Below are 22,662 nucleotides of genomic sequence, written 5' to 3'. Positions count from 1 at the left end.
ACAGAAAATTTCTTCTTGAGGTTGGCAGTAAAAATAGTTTGAAAAGCACTGTATTAAGTATGTGATGTGATGATATCCTTCATAGCATTCTTTTCCTCACTCCAGAGGTTTTTTACCTCTTGCTTTTCACTTATTCTACAAATGTCTACTGAGCAACTGCTATATGTAGGTTGGGGATCAGATATTGGAGAGTAAAAGGCAACATAACATTACTTTTGGGAATTTCTACCTATTATCCTACAGATGCAAGGTTTCAACTAAAAGCTTAAAAACAAGTTAACACTGGATGAATTACAACTGTTACTATGCATTTTGATGGCCATGAAAACATAAGTGGAACGTGTCAAAAACTTTCAGGAATAAGCCCCTTCACAGAATCTTAAGCTTCTTGCTGCTTCTCATCAATGTCTGGAGAGAGATCCAGTATGAAATCTATAATTGAGATAGAAATTCTCTAAAGATGTATTACTTTCATCTACCTTGTTAATTCCTTAGGCCTTCGGACAAGAAAATTTTTTCAGCAACCAAGATTTGGATTCTGGCTGTAAAATTTCCCTTTCAGATTTACTTTTTTTCTGAGGGAACCAGTATTTTTTGCTTTGAATATATATGATATTTATGTATTTGGCAAAAATTTGAAATGAGATTTTTTACATTTTAAAAAAATGTAACTTTCTTTAAATGATACCTTACTTGGAAAACTAAACTGCACTCCCTCACCCCCGAAGAAGCCAACCTATTCTGTTGTTTAATCCAACCACAACATAATCTAGAATTTTAATTCTCCTGCTACTCAAATCCTTAATATTAAGCAAGCTGTAGTATAAAGTTTCACATTGTAATTACGTTATTTCCTCACTCTTCCCCTCCCCACCTCATATACTTTAAAAATGGCATGTAATATGTTTTAAGATAATGACATTTCAATGTAGAAGTGCTTCTAATGTTATTCTCTGATGAAGTAATGTTCTGCTTGTATAAAGATTTAAAAAATGATGGATTATATTCTTTAAAACAGAGTACCCTTTAGAAATAATAGCAGGTAAGAATATATTATTTTTCTCTTCTCTGATCTTTTTGACAGATTCACTAAGTGTTATGGTTTCTAGTCATCATTAGCGACTTCCAAAATCAGGCAAATTACCTTACACATATACATATGTATCTTATGTAATCGGAAAAAATTTCGATTTTGTTATTTTTTCAATAATGAGTTTTAAAGCTTAAAAGCTATTATTAGTATTTTAGTTCATTCCATTGCTGCTCATGGTAGGCTGGTGATATAAGGCTCACACACATTTTCAAGAAATAGAAGAAAACTAAAGGAGTTGACATGCATTTTAGAAAATAAACTCAAATGATTAGGTAATTAATTGGTTTACAACTGTACTAGAAAAACTTTGTGATAAAACGAGAATCTTTTCCAGTCAATCAAAATCCAGGTTTGGCTATGGTGTATGCTGGAGCTGGCTCTTCCCAGCCTTGTGTTCAGTGATGTCATGGTAGCAGCTTGAAATCAGTCACAGCAGGGGTATTTATACCCCAGAAGTAAGAGGTTCTCTTTCCATTTTGAAGACCTGTTAAATATTTCCCAGTATACTATTATTATTCCTTTAAAATACAATTGAATTCTTTGTTCGTAAGAATCTTATTTGAAGATCTAAATCGTTGGTGTTTTTCATATAAATCTTTCTGCAAAAAGATTTAAATGTCTCCATTAATTAACAGTAATGGAAATGCTAGACTTTCACTGTGAAGGGATAAATATGTGAGGTCTTATCTCAAGAAATGTTCTTCCTTTCTTTTGAAGGAGCTGTTTCAGAATAAACTTCAAAATTTGGATTTTTACCTAAAAAATGAAGGTATCATATTTTTAATTCAATCTACAGTTAGGAATCAAAATATCTAGATTTCAAAGAGAACCTAACAGATTTAAATTCTGTCAAAAATGTCTATGATTTAATGATAAAAAGTTAATATAAGATATTTTATAAAGTATGAAACAATTTTATTAGACGAACTCATTTATTTGACACATTAAATTAGGCAAAGAAAAATATATGCAACTGCATAAAAAGAATCACATTCTTATACTACTTGAACATATAGCAGTGGTCAAAAATAATGAATTGTGGAATGGATCTCAGGATTTAATGAAAAAACACCCTGCACGGCAAAACTTCAGGCTTCTAACTTCACTGAATCCAATACTAAACGTGCTTCCTTATATTCCTCAGCTTCTTCCAAGTCTTTTTCACTCTCCTGAAATGAAATATAATAAAAATTAGACTTATCCTTCTCAAACTTCAGTGCTTTTTTACTCAGATTATTACAAACCATCAAAAAAATAAATAGCTCAAAAAGGATTCCAAACCTCATCTAAATATTATGTAATTTCACAGATTTCCCATATTTCTGTTCTTTCTTTACAGGTAAAAGAAGAAATAACAGGTTTTGTTGTTTCACTGTATAGCATTCTCACAGTAAGTGAAAAACAGGGTCATCTAAAGCTTTTGGCATTAAATAACTACATAAAAACCTCAAAAAATTTTATTCTCATTCTGTCAATATGTCACCAATCAAAAAGTATTATTAATGGACTAAAAATTAAAAAATGATGCTTTACTAAAATGCTACATATATAACAACATTCAGACCAAAATAATCCTCCAACTACCCAAAATGACAAAGAAGGTTAGTGGTGTCACACCAGAGATAAGTATCATCTTTGAATTAGAAAAATGAACTGTCTGCTTATTAATATTATGTACTGTACTACAAGGAAACAAAATACTAAAACATTTTTTGACATTTAAAGACTGAGTTTTTCCTTGCTTTTTCATACATAAAGGTCTTACTATTATTATGCTAAGGGATAAATGAAATAATACCATCTAAGTTACAGAGCAGAGGGAATAAGGTATGAGTATTTATTTAATATGAAAATTTAAAGCAAAAGGAGTAAGAATTTGCTTAACTTAGATTATAGGCAAAAATTTCTTAAACCTCTATATTATGTCTTTGTTAGTAAATATAAGCTCTTTGAGGGTAGAAATATTGAATACATCCTTACACACAAAATATATCATCCAAAGACAGTATTATTTTTTTCAAGCAATTTCTATTACTTTTTAGCTACTAGATTCATGAGAGAAAAAAAGCATTTAAATTGTCAGGAAAGAAAAATGGTGCTTTTGTCTCAGGGAATATTTTAATGTCGTAATTATTTCCTTCTTTCATCTATATTTTATTTCAAAACCACAGCTTTATTTTTGGCTGTTAAGGAGAGTTATCTTGACTTTAAAAGGTTCCTATAGGGAAGTCCGGGTGGCGCAGTGGCGCAGTGGTTTAGCGCCGCCTGTAGCCCGGGGGCGTGATCCTGGAGACCAGGGATCTGGTCCCCTGTCGGGCTCCCTGCAGGGAGCCTGCTTCTCCCTCTGCCTGTGTCTCTGCCTCTCTCTGTGTCTCTCATGAATGAATAAATAAAAACTTAAAAAATAAAATAAAAGGTTCCTATAGATAAATATGGAGTTCTGTGTCTAATTAAAGTAAATGTTAAACATTTCTCTTTTTCCTTTCTTACAGATTTAGTCCTAATATTATTTTTGTGGGAAAACAAATGTCATTCTTTTTCAAAGAATACATATGATCATCCTGAGAAAGCCTCACAATATTTTTGTTATATAAGGCACAACTATGAATCACAAGACAGCTATGTAGCTAGTTAATATTAGTTCAAAACAGAAGCATGAAATGAGATTAGTAAAGGAAAGGTTAGAATTCATCAAATCATCATCAAACAGCAGTAACAACTGGCTCGGATATAGTATTATGCAGTTATTTCCATTATGAAAGAAGTAAGACTACTTTTAATTATTCTTAGAATCTTTTATAAAATGATTCTGTCACTGTATCACAAGGCATTTATATTATTAGCAGGTATGATAACACTGTTATCCAGCTATAAGTTAATATGAAAAGACTGCTTATATTACAAGGCTTTTTTTTTTCCCCTCTCAAAATGATTAATGTTGGACTCTAAAAGCATTCCAGATCCTTTTCATAAGGGCCCAAATTCATTTGAAACATTTGGATCTTTTTAAAATTTTAAATAGTCTACTTATCTTTAATGTACCAAAAAAAGATCTTTATGTATGAACACTAAATATTTCAAGATATTGCTGGACAATGTTAGTGCTCTGAATATCTACCATAGTAACTCAAATATATTTAATTAACTAAGTTTAAATAAATATAATAAACATGCTATATATAGTACTTCTACTGGAGGCGTAACTTAAAACACAATTTAATCTCTATTAATTATTTTAAAATATCTGGTACACAGGGCAAGTGAACAAAGTATGCCTCTAACATAGTTTATAGTGTTGAATACTTAAGATTTTGGCCTTCCATGTATTAGACTGAAAAAAAATTTAAACAGAAGACAGAAAAGTATTTACTTACTAATAACTGCAGAAGATCAGTATATGCAGCTTCCAACCTGCGCTGGCAATCTGGGATCATCATCCGGGACTCCTGCAGTATCTCTGCCTATAATGAAAATCTCTGTGAGACAAGCAGAGATAGTAGAACTTATGTGTTTAGCTCACAACTCTGTAAATATCTAATATGATTTAAAAGAATCAGAAAAAATTATGGGTAAGTTAAATAGTTCAATATTTAAAAAAAATAGTTCACTATGTTAAATTGTGATTATTAGAAGTTAGGCAGAATGACTATCACACCATAAAATATTCAAAAGTACAAGTTTTAGATCATTTGGTAATCACCTTCTCATGCTAAGTGAAAATTAACTGGAAAAGCTTTTCATAGAGCATTTATTTAAAAAGGCTATTTAAAATAACCTATTTTTCCTGCTGTCACAAAGCACCTTTATCCAAAATGGGATCAGCTGGTTATATAAATATCTCCTGCATCTTCTGAGTAATAAAGAAAAACAGTGTTCAGATAATATCACATGGAGATAATTACTGCATGAAAAAAGTTATTGAGTTATTGATCACATCGTGTGCACACTGCAGGAGGTTCTCACTGAAAGACAGAGGTAAAGAAAAATGAAAAGCAAAGACCAGCAGGTTCATATTTTTGATGCTTATCATGCATAAAAAGTTATTACTTATCCTTGTGCTTCATTTTAGGAGAGAGATTATTCTCCCCATGCAGTTTGAGCCAAATTACCAACCTGGCACCCCTCTGAATCTGAACCTTGCCTATTCCTCCTGAAGACAGACACAACAGAATTAAACACAAGAATATTTATTCTGGAGGGTATTTCTGGACTTAACATACATCATTCAAAGCTGAACTGTAAAATATCAAATCTATCACTGAGAACCCAATCAGTAGGAGGGTAAATAAATTAGTGCCAGAAGTCCCTCAAATAAGTCTTTTTTCTAAGCTTTATCTCCTTAAACTATTCTCAGAGACACAAAGATCATTTAAACATTTATCTCCAAAAAACAGTGTTTGGTCAAATACCTTTGGTTAAATGGGTACAAATCCCAAACTTTTACTAATAAGCTTTATTACCTAGCTCATATAAAACAAAAAGGAAAGACGTAACTTAATGGTAATCATATTTTATTAGGAGCTTTAGTAAGTCCCAGTATCTTCTTCCTTTCCCTAATAGTTTTGTCACAGCTCACACTATAAACAAAAATCAGAATCATAAGATAGAAGGATGCTCTCCAGCCATATCTATTTTCTCAGGTGAAAACCTCTTTCACTAACAAACACTGGTTGAAAACTTTAGACACAGGATCACGTGACTTCACTCACTACTAATCATATTATATCTAGATATTTAATCACTGCAACTAAATTATTTTTATGTATCTGATTAGTCTAAATAATTGTGAAAAATCAGTGATAGGCACATTTCATTGGATACATGATTCATATTTCTTCCTTATGAACCTCCCTTGAGAATAGCTTCTAGGAATTAAACAAGATGAAACGAATATAAAGGGTTAAGATCAAAAGCTCGCTAAGTCAAAATGTATACGTGTAAAAAGTTTTTTGAAAGCTTTAGTATTGTCAATGAAATGAACTTAAAGCAATAATGCCCAAAATAACTTCTATTCATTATTACTCTATCCTTTATTATGGAACAATAATCCTCATTTAATCTATCAAAACAGGACTATGATGTAACTAGGGCCAAAGATCAGTCTCTCCCGTATATCAACCCCAATTCATTCAATAATCTTACTGTGTATCTAGGATGCCAGGTACAGGGGATACAAAATGAATAAAAGGTTTCTATCCTCCATTCCAGCATAGAAGCATATACATGAAAATAAACACTTGACAACAGCTTCAAGACGATTATGCCACTGGGAGCCAAAGGTATACAGTACATTGATGCCTATGATGTGGAATCCATAAACCACATCTTTATCAAGGCCATAAATCATATATTTTACCTTGTATCAATGAATTACAACTGTCAAGAATAATTTTAAGAGATCATATATAAGGTGTTAAGATTATATATAGTAAAGAAACCCCTCAAAATACCTGAACTAAACTAAATGACTATTATCTTCCAAAGTGTTCCCCTTGGGAAAGAGTCACTCAAATGAATGGGGCCTCTTTTTAAAATACCTGAATAAACTCTTAGTTTATTCTAATGCTGACTGTGATAAAACTGAGTTTAAGTTAGGATCTTGGCATAGATTGGGAAATACAAGGAATCTTAGGTAACATATAAGAATGTGGTCCTACTCATGTCTTACTGTTTTTAAAACAAGTTAATGATGGGGGGAGGTGATTATTCAGGTAAAACAGAAGTTTGGGGAAAGCTTAGCAAGATTCAGATTTTAACTATGAATAATTACTAAACTAAAATCTGATCAATTTCCTTCATAATCAAATGTATATAAGTCGGAAGGGAATAGCCCCAATTGGGCTTTTTTTCATTTTTCAGAAAGAAGAGTTCCGTGAAATAATCTGGCCAATGTCAAGTTGTTTTGCTATTGCTCAATTGAGATAAGATTTCTAGCTTCTTTAATGATCCATTCAATCAAAGCTGATTAGTACCTAAAATAATCTCTAGGCATTCTAATATTGGATACTGGCTGCCTCTAGAATCAATGGTAACTGCATTAGTTTGCCAAACTAAGTTTTATAGTAGTTCAGAGATTACTATAATAATGGTTAAGTCTCCTTTTACGCATAGGTAAAATTGTAATATGCTATTAAACATGTTAAGAATTCCGTATGAAGGGACGCCTGGGTGGCTCAGAGGTTGAGCTCCTGCCTTCAGCTCAGGTTGTGATCCCAGTCTGGAGACTGAGTCCCATATCAGGCTCCCTGTGAAGAGCCTGCTTCTCTATGTCTCTGCCTCTCTCTCTCTCTCTCTCTCTCTCTCTCTCTCTGTGTTTGTCTCTCATGAATAAATAAATATTAAAAAAAACAAAAACAAATGAAGAATCATGGAGTCAGAAGGGACCTAAGTGGTCATCTAGTGCAGCCTCCTCAATTTACAAATAAGAAAGTTGAGTCAGAATGACTAACTAGTTGATAGGACCTGAGTTATAGCCCATGACTTTGATTTCAACTGTAGCATGTGGAAGAGTGATAGTGGTAACCATGCTCTAAGGCCTCCAATGATCCTGCTCTTGTGCAGTCACCTCCCACACTACATTTGGGTTGGGCCGGTGACCAATAGAACGTGGTAGAAGTGGCTTTATAGAACTTAATACCTGAGGCTAAGTCTTAAGAAGTCTTACAGCTTCCACATGGGGCCTCCTGAAATACTTCTGGGAAATCCTTCTCTCAGGACCTAGTTTTCATGTTATGAGAAGCTCTGGAAGGATGGATGGAAGGAAGAGAGAAAGGAAGGAAGGAATGACAGAAGGAATTTGACTTCTGTTTTGTGGTTATTGCTGAATGATTAAAGATATATAATGAATTCCAAGAAAGAAAAAGTCTGAACCCTTAAGTCCTGAGATGTCAATAATCACTTTAAGTATAAATGGTCTAAATCCATCAGCTTAAAGACAGAGATTCATATATTGGATTCAACTATATGCTGCCTGCAAGAAACTGAATTCAAACAAGATGAAACAGGGATCCCTGGGTGGCGCAGCGGTTTGGCACCTGCCTTTGGCCCAGGGTGCGATCCTGGAGACCCGGGATCGAATCCCACGTCGGGCTCCCGGTTCATGGAGCCTGCTTCTCCCTCTGCCTATGTCTCTGCCTCTATCTCTGTGACTATCATAAATAAATAAAAACAAAAACAAAAACAAAAAAAAACCAAGATGAAACAGAGAGATGAAAATAAAAGGATGGAAAAAGATGTATCATCCAAACATTAAAAAAAGTGACTATATTAATATTGGATAGACTTCAGGGCAAAAAAAAATTATCAGAGATCAAGAAGAATGCTACATAATAAATGATCAATTCACCAAGAAAAAACATGGTGATCCCTAAATGTATATGCACTAAACAAGAAAGCTTCAAAATATGTAATGCAAAAACTGATAAAGCTAAAAAAAGAGAGATAAAACCACACAGAGCTGGGGATTTCAATACCTCACTCTCAGCAATGGGTAGAAGTAACAAACAAAAAAAATTAGCAAAGATATAAAAGATCTGAATAATCCCATCAACCAATAAGATCTAATGGACATTTACAGAACATTCTACCTAAGAAAGCAAAATACAAATATTTTTCAAGCACCCATGAAACCATCACTGGAGGAGTACCTAGGTGCCTCAGTTGGTTAAGCATCTGACTCTTGGCTTCCACTCAGGTCATGATCTCATGGGTTGTGGGACTGAGCCCCGGGTTAGGCTCCATACTCAGTGTGGAGTCAGCTTGTGTCTCATCCTTTGCCCCCTCCCCAACCTGTGCATGTGTGTGCTTATTACTCTCTCTCAAATAAATATATAAATCTTAAATAGAATAAAGAAAAGACACATTCACTGCAGTATATATAGGCTGGGTCAAACAACAACAAAACAAAAGAAATCTCAACAAATTTAAATATTTATTTATTTTTTATTTTTAATTTTTTTTAAATTTTTATTTATTTATGATAGTCACAGAGAGAGAGAGAGAGAGAGGCAGAGACACAGGCAGAGGGAGAAGCAGGCTCCATGCACCGGGAGCCCGACGTGGGATTCGATCCCGGGTCTCCAGGATCGCGCCCTGGGCCAAAGGCAGGCGCCAAACCGCTGCGCCACCCAGGGATCCCCAAATTTAAATATTTAATAAAAGAATTGAAATAATACATAATGCATGTAGGACTAAAATGAAATAAAAGTAGAAATCAATAACAAAAATACAGCAGGAAAATCTTCAAACCACTTAGAAATAAACATGCTTGTAAATAACCTATGTGTTAATAAGAATGTTTCAAAAGAAACAGAAAAATATACAAATAAATGAGAACGAAAGTATGTCAAATGTAGGATTCAGTTAAAGCTGTGCTGAGAGGGAAACTTATAGCAATAAATCCTTATGTTAGGAAAGAACAAAGATCTCAATTTAAAAATCTAAGTTCTTGGGGTGTGTGGATGGCTCAGTTGGTTAAGTGCCTCTGGCTCAGGTCATGATACCAGCGTCCTGGGATGGAGCCTCACATATTGGACACTCTGCTCTGCAAGGACCCTGCTTCTCCCTCTCCCTCTGCCTCCAACTCTACCTGCTTGTATTCTCTGTCATATAAATAAAATCTTTAAAAAATAAAAATCTAAATTCTTACTTTAGGAACCCAGAAAAAGAAGAGCAAAATGAACCCCAAAAAAGAGAGTAATAAAAATAAGATCAGAAATCAATAACAGGGAAAAATCAGTGAAACAGCTGAATTTTTAAAAAACTGAAAAATCTCTAGAAAGACTGACAAAGTGAGAAGGCACAAATCACTAATATCATTAAAAAAAAAAAATCTTACCTCTACAGATCTTGCAACCATCAGAGGAAAAAAAATAGAGAATAGAGTTATGATGGTGAAGCAGTGGGGGGACTTCCTTGCCCTTGAACACAGCTAGATCAACATCAAATAATTTTGAATACAGGAAATCAATCTGGGGATTGAGAGAATGATCTGCACAATTAGAGGGAGAGAACATGGCAGGCTTATTTTAACAAACAAATCAAAGCACACCTAGTTAAAGGTCCAAATACTCTACACTGTAAGCAAGGAGGAACCCTGTAGAGGCCTGGCCTGTGGAAAAGAGCAACCAAACAACAGCAGAGTACACACAGCATACACCAGAAACACTTCCAAAGTGCCAGGCCCTGGACAATCCAGGACTCCTCCTTAATACAGCATTACTCTTAGGAGCAGGAAACATAACAAGTTTTCAGAACACATAAAAGACACAAACCTAGACACAATAACAAAATGGAAGAATTCTCCCAAAAAGAAAGATTAGGAAGAAATTACTGCCAGGGATTTGTTCCAAACAGCCATAAGCAATATATCTGAACAAGAATTTGGAATAAGAATCATAAGAATACTAGCTGGCCTTGAGAGAAGCATAGAACTCACCAGAGAAGCCCTGGCTACAGAGATAAAAGACCTAAAAACGAGTGAGGCTAAAATAAAAAATGCTTCACTGAGATGCAAAACGTATTGGATTTAATCACAATGAGGATGCAAGAAGCAAGGGAAGGAACAGGTGATGCAAAAGACAAAATTATGCAAAATAATGAAACTGAAAAGAAGAGGGAAAGAAAACTATTAGATCACAAATACAGACTTAAGGAACTCAGTGATTCCACAAAGCACAGTAATAGCCATGTCATAAGAGTCTCATAAGAGTCTCAGAAGAGGAAGAGTGAGAAAAAGGAGCAGAAGGTGTATTTGAACAAATTATAGCTAAGAACTTCCCTAATCTGGAGAAGGAAACAGGTGTTCAAGTCCAAGAGGCACAGAGAACTTTTCTCAAAATCAACAAAGACAAGTCAACACCAAAACATATTATAGTGAAACCTTAAAATACAAAGATAAAGAGAGAATTCTGAAAGCAGCTAGGGACAAAAGGTCCTTCACTTACAAGGGTAGACATAGGTTAGCGGCAGACCTGTCCACAGAAATTTGGCAAGCCAGAGAGAGTGGCATGATATATTCAATGTGCTTAATGGGAAATATATGCAGCCAAAAATACTTTATCCAGCAAGGGTGTCATTCAGAATAGGAGGAGAGATAAACAGCTTCCAAGAGAGGCAAAAACTAAAAGAGTTCACAAACACTAAACCAGCTCTGTAAGAAACATTAAAGGAGACCCTTTGGGACAGGAATAGCAACTGTATAGGTGCTAAATGGCACTAAATTCATATCTAGCACTAATTACTTTGAATGTAAATGGACTAAATTAAATGCCTTAATCAAAAGACACAGGGTATCAGAATGGATTAAAAAAAAAAAACCCAAGACTCATGAAAATGCTGCTAACAAGAGCGTCATTTTAGACCCAAAGACATTTCCAGATTGGAAGTGAGGGGAAGAGAACCATCTATCACGCTAATGGACATCAAAAGAAAGCTGGAGTAGCCATCCTTATTTCAAACTAGATATTAAATGAAAGACTGTACTAAGAATGATGAAGAGTATTGTACCATAATAAAGATCTAACAAGTGTAAATATTTATGCCTCCAACTTGGGAGCAGCCAAATATATAAATCAATTTATAACAAACTTAAACTCATTGATAATAATGGGGACTTTAACACCACACTCACATCAATGGACAGATTATCTAAGCAGATGATCAACAAGGAAACAGTGGCTTTGAATGACATATTGGACCAGATGGACTTAACAGATACATTCAGAGCATTTCATACTAAAGCAGCAGAAGACACATTCTTTTCTAGTGTACATGAACATTCTGCAGAATATATCACATACTGGGTCATAAATCAGGCCTCAACCAGTACAAAAAGACTGAGATCATACCATGCATATTTTCAGACCAAAATACTATGAAATTTGAAGTCAACCACAAGGAAAAATTATGAATGACTACATATATATGGAAGTTAAAGAACATCCTACTAAAGAATAAATAGGTTAACAATGAAATTAAAGAAGAAATTTAAAAATACACAGAAGTAAATGAAAACGTAAAGAAATTCAAAGTCCGAAACTTTCAGGATGCAGCAAAGATAGTCGTAAGAGGAAATCTAAAGCAAAAAAGGCCTTTCTCAAGAAGCAAGAATAGTCTCTCATACACGACCTAGCTTACAACTAAAAGAGCTGGAAAAAGAACAGCAAATAAAGCCAAAAACCAGTAGAATAAGGGAAATAATAAAAATTAGAGCAGAAATAAATTATATAGATATAAAAAATGGTAGAAAAGATCAATGACATTAGGAGATGGTTCTTTGAAAGAATTAACAAAATTGATAAACCCTTAGCTGGACTTACCAAAAAGAAGAGAGAAAGGACCCAAACAAAATCATGAATGAGAGAGGTGAGACTGTAACCCAACACTGTAGAAATACAATGACAAGAAAATATTATAAGCAATTATATGCCAACAAATTGGGCAACTTGGAAGAAATGGATAAATTCCTAGAAACATATAAAGTACCAAAACTGAAACAGGAAGAAATGGAAAATTTGAACAGACTCATAAACAGCAAAGAAACTAAGTCAGTAATCACAACTCTCCCAACAAACAAGAGTCCAGGACTAGATGGCTTCTCAGAGGAATTCTACAAAACATTAAAAGAAGAATTAATACCTATTCTTCTAAAACTGTTCCAAAAAATAGAAATGGAAAGAGAACTTCTAAACTTATTCTATAACACCAGGACTACCTAGATTCCAAAACCAGACAGAGACCCGACTAAAAAGGAGAATTACACACCAATATCCCTGATGAACATGGATGCAAAAGTTCTCAACAAAAATATGAGCAAACTGCAAGGGAAAAAAATACCATAAACAATTTTATAATACTGTTCATAATGCTCATGGATTCAAAGAATCCATGAAGAAGAAATGAAACAATTTCTTGAAAACTACAAAGCATCAAAACTCAAAAGATAACCTGAATAGTTGTGTATAATCATGAAAGGACTTGAATTTGTAATTAAAAAGATGATAAAATAGACCTCCCCGAGTCTTGATGGTTCCACTGGACAAGTTTATCAAATATTTTAAGAAGAGTTGAAACTACTTTTACACAAATCCTTTAAGAAAAGAGAAGAGGGAACATTTCCAATTAATTTTATGAGAGGAGCTAGACAAAGACCATATAAAAGAAAACTACTTAGATGCAAAATCCTCAACAAAGTCTTAGTAAATTGAATCCAGCATGTATGAAAAGAATTATACACTACAATCAAGTGAACAAGCAGGTATAAAACAAGGCTAGTTCAACAATTAAAAGTCAGTCTATGTAATCCACAATTATCAAGAGCCCAAAAAAGAAAATTCACATGGTCTTATCAAATGAGATAGGAAAAGCATGTGACAAAACCCTAAGTATCCATTCATGACAAAAATGCTCAGCAAATTAGGAATACAGAACTTTCTCAACTTGAAAAACACTATTTATCAAAAATGTACTAACATTATAATTATACTTAATGATAAAAGATTGCTACCTAAGATTAGGAAGAGGTGAGATGTTCACTCTCACCACTCTTATTCAACACAGTAAGTTAAGTAAGTCTTAGCCAGAGCAATCAACTAAGAAAAAGAAATAAGACATACAGGTTGAAAAGAAATAAAACTGTCTCTATTCACAAATGACAGGATTGTCTAGGTAGAAAACCAGAAGGAATCTACAAAAGCTCTTAGAAACTAGAGAGTTCAACAAGGTCCCAAATGGTTACAAGACCAACACACAAAAAACTAAATGCACTTCTGTATCTAACAGCAAAATATATATGTGTGGAAACCAAAACTAGAAACAGTACCATTAAAAGAAAAAAAAAAAAAAAGAAAGAAACAATACCATTTACAACATCTTCAAAGAAAATGAAATAATCAGGTATAAATCTAACAAAACACTGCAGGATTTGTATGTTGAAAATTACAAAATGCTGATGAAAGAAGTCAGATCTAAATAAACTGGAAAGGCTTACCACATTCATTGACTAGAAGACATAGTAAAGACATCAAATCTCCCCAGATTGATATATAGGTGCTTTTTTTTTTTTTTTTTAAAGTAGGCTCCACGCCCAGTGTGGAGACCAACTTGAGGCTTGAACTCACTACCCTGAGATTAAGATCTGAGCTGAGATCAAGAGTGAGATATTTAACAGACTTAGCCACCCACTTGCCCCCAGAATTGATATATAGGATTAATGCAATTCACATCAAAATCTTAGCAAGGTGTTTTATAAACATAGGGAAGCTTATTCTAAAATTTGTATGATAAGGCAAAGGAAGTAGAATAGCTAAAATAATAAAAGAAAAAAAAGAAAAGACTTAATCTTCTACAATTAAAGCTTTCTCTACAGCTACACTAATCAAGACGGTGTGGTTCTGGTAAATAAATACACAACAGGGATCCCTGGGTGGCGCAGCGGTTTGGCGCCTGCCTTTGGCCCAGGGCGCGATCCTGGAGACCCGGGATCGAGTCCCACGTCGGGCTCCCGGTGCGTGGAGCCTGCTTCTCCCTCTGCCTGTGTCTCTGCCTCTCTCTCTCTCTCTGTGACTATCATAAATAAATAAAAATTTAAAAAAATTAAAAAAAAATAAATAAATACACAACAGATTAATGGATCAAAAGAGAGAAAGCAAAAATAGATCCATACAAATACATCCAACAAGTTGAGAAAGGTACAAAAGCAATTCAATGGGGGAGAAGGATAACCATTCCAATAAATATTGCTGGAGCAACTAGGTACCTATAGGCAAAAAGATGAATCAATGAGTCTGAGAAACTAAACCTCACCCATTAAATAAAAATTAACTCAAGAAGGATTAAAGCCTTAAATGTAAGACATAAAACCACAGAAGTTTTAGGAAAAAAACAGAAAAATCTTTGGGATCTAGGACTAGGCAAAGAGTCCCTTAGACTTAAAACCAGAAGTATAATTCACAAAATAAGTATTAGCCATAAATTAGATGTTTTCAAAATTAAAAATGGTTGCTCAGTGAAAGACCTTGTTAAAAAGACAAACTGCAGATTAAGAGAAAATATTTGCAAACCACATATCCAGCGAAGAGCATGTAACTCTCAAAACTCAGAAGTAGAAAAACAAAGAATCCAATTAAAAAGTGGGCAGAAGATGGCTCACTCAGTAAAGCATGCAACTCTTGATCTCAGGGTTGTGATTTCAAGCCCCATGCTGGATGTAGACATTACTTAAAGAAATAAAACCTTAGCGAAGCCTGGCTGGCTCAGTTGGAAGAGTGTGTGACTTTTGATCTCGGGGTCATGAGTTCAAGCCCCACAGTGGGTGTGGAGATTACTTACATAAATAGAAGTCTTAAAAAAAAATGGGTAGAAGGTATAAACAGACATTTCACTGAAGAGAATATACATACACAAATAAGCAAATGAGAAGATATTCAACATTATAGCCATTAGGAAAATCAAAATTAAAAGCATAATCAGGTATCCCTATACATCTATCATGTAGGTGATGGCTTAAATGCTAAAATAAAAATACTGATACCACCAAATGCTAGTGAGGATGTGGAGAAATCAAATTACTACATCACTAGTAGGAATGTAAAATAGTATAGCCACTCTGGAAAAGAGTTTGGCAGTTTCTCTTAAAACAAAAAATGGGGGATCCCTGGGTGGCGCAGCGGTTTAGCGCCTGCCTTTGGCCCAGGGCGCGATCCTGGAGACCCGGGATCGAATCCCACGTCAGGCTCCCGGTGCATGGAGCCTGCTTCTCCCTCTGCCTGTGTCTCTGCCTCTCTCTCTCTCTCTGTATGACTATCATAAATAAATTTAAAAAAATTTTTTTTAAAATGTACTAATACAACACAACAATTTCTTGGGCATTTATCCCAGTGAAATGAGAATTTATGTTCATGCAGAAATTGTCTATGAATGTTCATAGCAACTTTTTTTGGTAATAGCCCCAAAGTGGAAACAATTCAAATGCTCTTCAATGGTTACACTGTGATACATCTATAGCATGGACTACTACTCAGCAATAATAAGGAACAAAGTTGATACACTCAGTGACTTAAGTGAACCTCAAAGGGAATTATGCTAAATGGAAAAAGCCAATTTCAAAAGGTTACATACTATATGATTCTTTAGAGTATTAATTACTTAGAACACAGGGATGGAGAAGACAGGGGCTACAAAGAGGCAGCACAAGCCAGTCTTGTGTGCAACAGTTTTCCATCTTGACTGTTGTAGTTATTCTACATGTGACAGAATTGTATGGGACTATATACGCAAACATATACAGACACACACAAATGCGTACATGTGTAACTAGTGAAACGTAAATAAGCTCTGTGGTGTACCAATGTCAATTTCATGACCTGAATATTATATAAGATACTAACACTGTAGGACGACTAGTGAGGAGTGTAGAGTGACCTCCCTAAACATTTACTGCAACTTCTTGTGAATCTATAACAACACACAGAACAAGTGTACAAACAGAGCACGATTTATAAACCTGGGTATAGGTAACAAGAGACAATGATACTTTCTTGCACCAATGGAAGTTATTTTAAATAATATTTTTATTATTTATAAAAGAAATACGGTGTTTCTTGCAGAACCAGTCTTATGAAAGATGCCTGATCAAATTCTCTTTTAAATTGAAGTGTCCTATTCTTTTCCACATAAAGAAAAAAACTTCCCCTTCATTTTTAGGAAAAAGAGATACCCAATTGTGAATGTTAGCTCATCTTTCAAGTAAATCACACACACACAAAATGTGTGTTTATGTTTCTCAAAAAGACAGATTTTTACAACACTGCAATTACATGTAGTAACTGTAAATCCTTGTTGGGAAAATTGTACCAGTTTGCCTTTTTAATATTATTTCTGGAAAATAAAAGATGAGTCATGCTTCAGGTGAAATAACAGGGACACATTTGATTATCACTGCTAATCATTTGTGTAATGGGTCAGATTTTTAAAAAAAGCAAAAGACCAGACAGAATACCTTCACTGGTTGAAGGCAAAATCCTATCTACCCCTAATTGGAATGAAAGTGGAAAAGAAGAGGGATATCATGAGCAAAGGACTAAAATCCATTTGGGCCATATTTGAAGGTTGTTTTCTATTGTTTAGACCAAAAAGAAAAGGGCAGAAGAACTCTTTGGTATTTTGGCTTAAGGTCTTCTGTCCAGTTATTTATTTCACAAGAACCAATATTAGCCTTAATCCAGGAAAGGCCGGCCAGCTGGCCGGCCTATCTACCTACCTACCTATAATTTAAATTCAATTTGTCAACATATAACACCCAGTGCTCATCTCATCACCTGCCCTCCTTAGAGCCAATCACCCAGTTACCCCAGCCCCCCACTCACCTCCCCTTCGGCAGAGTTTCTCAGAGTTAGGAGTCTCTCATGGTTTGTCTTCCTAATTTTTTCCCATTCAGTTACCCCACCTTCCCTTATGATTCCTTTCCTTATTTCTTATATTCCACACATGAGTAAAACCAGATGATAATTGTTTTTCTCTGATGGACTTATTTCACTCAGCGTAACACCCTCCCGTTCCTTCCACATCAATGTAAATGGTGGGTATTCGTCCTTTCTGATGGCTGAGTAATATTCCATTGTATATACATACAGACCACGTCTTCTTTATCCATTCATCTATCGAAGGACACCGTGGCTCCTTCCATAGTATGGCTACTGTGGACATTGCCACTATGAACATTGGGGTGCAAGTGTCCTGCAGTTTCACTACATCTGTATCTTTGGGGTAAATCTCCAAAGTGTAATTGCTGGGTCATAGAGTAGCTCTATTTTTAACTTCTTGAGGAACCTCCACAGTTTGCCAGAGTGGCTGTACCAGTTTGCATTCCCACCAATAGTGCAAGAGGGTTCCCCTTTCTCCACATCCTTGCCAACATTTGTCATTTCCTGTCTTGTTAATTTTAGTCATTCTCTCTGGTGTAAAGTGGTATATCTATTTGTCTTTCCCCCAGTGACAAGTGATGTGGAACATTTTCTTATGTGCTTATTCGCCATGTGTAGGTCTTTGAAGAAATATCTGTTCATGTCTTCTGCTCATTTCTCGACTGGATTGTTTGTTTTTTGGGTTTAAGTTAAGTTTGATACGTTCTTTATATATCTTGGACACTAGCCCTTTATCTGATGTGTCATTTGCAAATATCTTCTCTCATTCTGGAAGCTGCCTTTGAGTTTTGTTGACTGTTTCCTTTGCTATGCAGAAGGTTTTTTTTCTTTTTAAGATTTTATTTATTCATGAGAGACACAGAGAGAAGGACAGAGACAGGCAGAGGGAGAAGCAGGCTTCATGGAGGGAACCTGATCCTGGAACTTCAGGATCACGCTCTGAGCCAAAGGCAGACGCTCAACTGCTGAGCCACCCAGGCATCCCCGTGCAAAAGCTTTTTATCCTGATGAAGTCCCAACAGTTCATTATTGCTTTTGTTTCCCTTTCAGGAAAGGCCAATTTTGACAACCAATTAGAGGTGAGAAGTTTGGTAGGGACTGATAGCATAATAAATATGTTATTACTTTTTTAAAAAAATGGGAGGGGGGCATGGGGGTGTGGAGAGCAGAGGGAAAGAGAATCCCAAGCAGACCCCCGCCCCCCACCAGAAGCTTAGAGCCTAATGTGGGGCTTGATCTTACAACCCTGGGATCACAACCTGAACCAAAACCAAGAGTTGGACACTTAATTGACTGTGCCACCAGATGCCCCATAAATGTGTATTATAAGATATGGACAGTTCAGAAGATCCATGAAAGCCAGAAAAAAACGGATCCGAGTGAGAAAAGAGCCATGTTAGAAGAAGTGGCTAATGTGGGGATTTAGCTCAGAAGAGGAGGAAATACAGGGAGACAAGTAGAGAATCTGTAAAATGCAGCACTTGGTCTTCTTGGTATTTTCTATGAGGGGCACAACAGATATAAAGAAACTATTAATAAAATTAAAGTCCTAGGCAAACAGGAATACGGTAGTGTTCTTGGCAAAGCAATTCTTGTTGCATATAATAAAAAATATGAATGGCTGGCCGTAGTATAGCTAAGCTAGGAAAAGGAATTGAGAAAAGTATGTGGGTTGGGTTAAAGAAAAAGTTTCATGAGACAAAACTGCAACTGACAACTATATATGCTACAGTTAACAATAGGGGTAAACAGAAAGATTTATTGTTTTGTAATTAAATATGGGATGGTATTTTTGAATATAAGTGCTAGGTTGACTAGGAATCTAAGAAATCATATTATAAAACATGACCATTGTGACAAGAGATACTTTTAACAAGGCTGAGGGCAGAAAGGATTTTTTTAAAGATTTTATTTATTTGCGGGGGGGGGGGGGAAGAGTGAGCATGCATGTGCACACACTTGGAGCAAGAGGTAGAGGGAGAGAATCTTCACATAGACTCTCTGTACTGATCACGGAGCCAAGGCAGGGCTCAATCTCACAACCCATGAGATCATGACCTGCACTGACCTCAGAACCAAGAGTTGGATGCTTAAATGACTCAGCCACCTAGGCGCCCCAAAAGGATTTTTAACAAAAATTTTCTCCTTTTTACATCTGCATATGTAGTCAATGATAATGTAGTTAAATGGCTAGTACTTTTAAATAACAATGAGAACAGAAGATTCAAGAAAAGAGTTAATCCTTACCTATAAAGTAGTATATTTATTGAAGGATGATCAATATATAAATTTTATTTTTTTCCAATATATAAATATTAAAAAATGATTATCTATGACATTATTTGTAGAATTTTATTTAGAAAGAGAACACATTTATTCTCCATTCTAGTAACTTTCAACTTCTATTCTAGCTACATGGCTGTTTTGTTTTTTAAAAGTTTTATTTATTCATGCGAGAGAGGCAGAGACAGAAGCAGAGGAAGAAGGCTCCCTGTGGGGAGTGCGATGAGGGACTCTGGGACCACGACCTGAGCCAAAGGCAGACAGGCAACCATTGAGCCATCCAGGGGCCTTTCAATACATTACTAGTGATCAAAAGAACAGGGCAAAGAAAAACCTGAGGTCAGGAGCTACACATGTGAGAAAATAAGCTTGACTGAAAAGAACCTGGATGACAAAAAGTCATATACTATGTCATACTATTTCTTACTAGATGTTGGGAAACAATAGAGGACATTGTGAGAGAGGCACAAGAGTGATATAAATAAAGCATTTAACCATCATAATCTAAGAATCAAAAATTTATATTCCATATGTAAATCCTTATGAAGAACAGTTAGTTCATGAAAGTCAGCATATCAGGTGACATGTTATATCTACAAATCTGTTTACAGTCTTCCCTCAATTTACTGGAAATTTACAAAAATCTTAAACACAAATGTTCTCTGATCTACTACACATAAAGGAAGGCAGCAGGGTCTTCTAAAAACTAAATTAAGGTTTTCTTAATTTTTTTTAAAAGGTTTTATTTATTAATTCATGATAGACATAGAGAGAGAGAGAGAGAGAGAGAGGCAGAGACACAGGCAGAGGGAGAAGCAGGCTCCATGCCAGGAGCCCGACGTGGGACTTGATCCCGGGACTCCGGGATCACGCCCTGGGCCAAAGGCAGGTGTCAAACCGCTGAGTCACCCAGGAATCCCGGTTTTCTTAATTTCTAATAGGAAGGAAGGCAGTACAGGTACAGATGCAGATAGGCTGAAAGATTTTATGGTTGGAAAAAGACAAAGTTCCCAATGGCTTCTATTTTCCCAAGGAATTATGAAACAAGTGTCAGCCAAGAGTAACTATTCAAAAAATGCTCTGATGGGAATAAGTAAGATGTTATCAGAGAACAGAGGAGGAGTATCATTATCAGTGTTGAGGTAGAGGGTAGGGGATGTTTAAAAGATAAACAGGAATTTATAAGGAAAAGGTAGGTAGGAGAAATAGGAAGAGCATCTCATACTTATGTCAGAGGCAAAGGAAAAGAGCATGTTCAAGAAACAAAAGGGCAGGACCTAAGAGGTCCAAGAATAGCAAGAGATAAGGTTGGATAAGAAGATACCAAAATTAGGGAGAGTCTTGTATGTAGTACAAAGGAGACTGAAATTTGTCATGAGGATAATCAGAAAAAGCTACTCAAGTATAATACACGTATTTATGTTGGTGGTCTTCACATCATTTTGGGGAAAATACTTGTAAATTTAATATACAAGTACATTTAACACAAGATTAGGCCATTTATATATTACATATTTTTAAGTTTATTATCATATTTTAGTAATCTCTACAACCTATGTGGGGCCAAAACTCACAACCCTGAGGTCCAGAGTCTCATGCTCTGCTGACTAAGCCAGTCAGGTGCCTCCAATTTTTATATTTAATACTTAAAATGTAGAGGCAGTATAGCTTAATGGTTAAGAGTACAAAAAAACTTTAAGATTTTATTTATTTATTCATGAGAGAGAGAGAGAGAGAGAGAGAGAGAAGCAGAGACAAAGGCAGAGGGAGAAGCAGGCTCCATGCTGGGAGCTTGATGTGGGACTTGATTCCAGGACTCCAGGATCACGCCCTGGGTGGAAGGCAGGCACTAAACTGCTGAGCCACCCAGGGATCCCCAAGAGTACAAATTTTAAGGGCACCTGGGTGGCTCAGTCAGTTGGGTACCTGCCTTCAGCTCAAGTCATGATCCCAGGTCCTGGAATCGAGTCTGCTTCTCCCTCTCCCTTTGCTTGTACTCTCTTTTGCGCTCTCTCTCTCTCAAATAAATATATTCTTTAAAAAAAAAAAAAAAGAGAGTACAAATTCTGGACTCAGAACTCCTGTATTCAAATCTTAGCTATGCTGCTTGGTGGTTGTGTGACCTTGGGCAAACTATGTAACCTATGTTTCTGTATTTTTAAATGGATGTTTTAATAGTAAAGAAAAAAATAATAGCACCTTCTCAAAGGGATGTTAATATATTAGTTAACATGGTATCCTATAAATGTTAGCTATTATTATTAAAGATACAGTTTTACCTGCTTTTTAATGGCATAATTTTCACCATCTTCAGCTTTCATTTTTTCAATCTTTTCTTCTTGTTGTTTTGCTTCTTTTTCATACATCATTTTTTCTTTGACCAATCTATAAATAAACCAAAAATGGTTCCAAGGATTAATTTTCTCTCTAGCAAACAGATCATAGGAGACAAAGAAACTATGTAAATATAAAATATACTTAAAATACCAAAGTATGTGTACTAGATAAGGAGGAGAAGAAAGAAAAATACTCTAGCCATAGATCTAAGTCTGATCCTCAAACCCTTAAGTCCTATACTTGTCTAAACCAAGTGTAATCTTCAAAGCATGAAGCTCTCAAATTTTTAATTAAAAACATGTTCCACTATAATAATTTATTTAAAATGTAAAAACACTCAAAATTATTATGTACTAGCCTTTGTCTTCCTTCTTTATTAATAGATATATATTTTCAAACTTGTATACATGTACTTGAAACAACATAATGGAAAAAGCTCAGCTTACTGGAAAAAACAATTGGTATATTGCATGCCAAGTCCAAAACAAAGAAAGATTATATTGTTTTCAGCAATAAAATCGTTTAATA

The 22,662-nt window shown here is 35.2% G+C and overlaps 1 protein-coding gene across 1 annotated transcript in view; it reads right to left on the bottom strand.

Moving 5' to 3' along the window:
- Positions 1-1,984: 1,984 nt before the first annotated feature.
- TBCA (tubulin folding cofactor A) overlaps positions 1,985-22,662 on the bottom strand; it is a 75,690-nt gene continuing 55,012 nt past the window's right edge. The window contains exons 2-4 of the mRNA XM_038532487.1: positions 22,077-22,182; positions 4,468-4,554; positions 1,985-2,262 (exon numbers count right to left, since the gene is read on the bottom strand). Of these exons, the coding sequence (XP_038388415.1) occupies positions 2,182-2,262; positions 4,468-4,554; positions 22,077-22,182 (274 nt within the window). The 3' untranslated portion in view covers positions 1,985-2,181. The remainder of the gene's footprint in view (positions 2,263-4,467; positions 4,555-22,076; positions 22,183-22,662) is intronic.

The sequence above is a fragment of the Canis lupus genome, chromosome 3 (genome assembly GCF_011100685.1).
Source record: "Canis lupus familiaris isolate Mischka breed German Shepherd chromosome 3, alternate assembly UU_Cfam_GSD_1.0, whole genome shotgun sequence".
NCBI lineage: Eukaryota > Metazoa > Chordata > Mammalia > Carnivora > Canidae > Canis > Canis lupus.
This window is presented reverse-complemented; position numbering and strand designations above follow the sequence as displayed.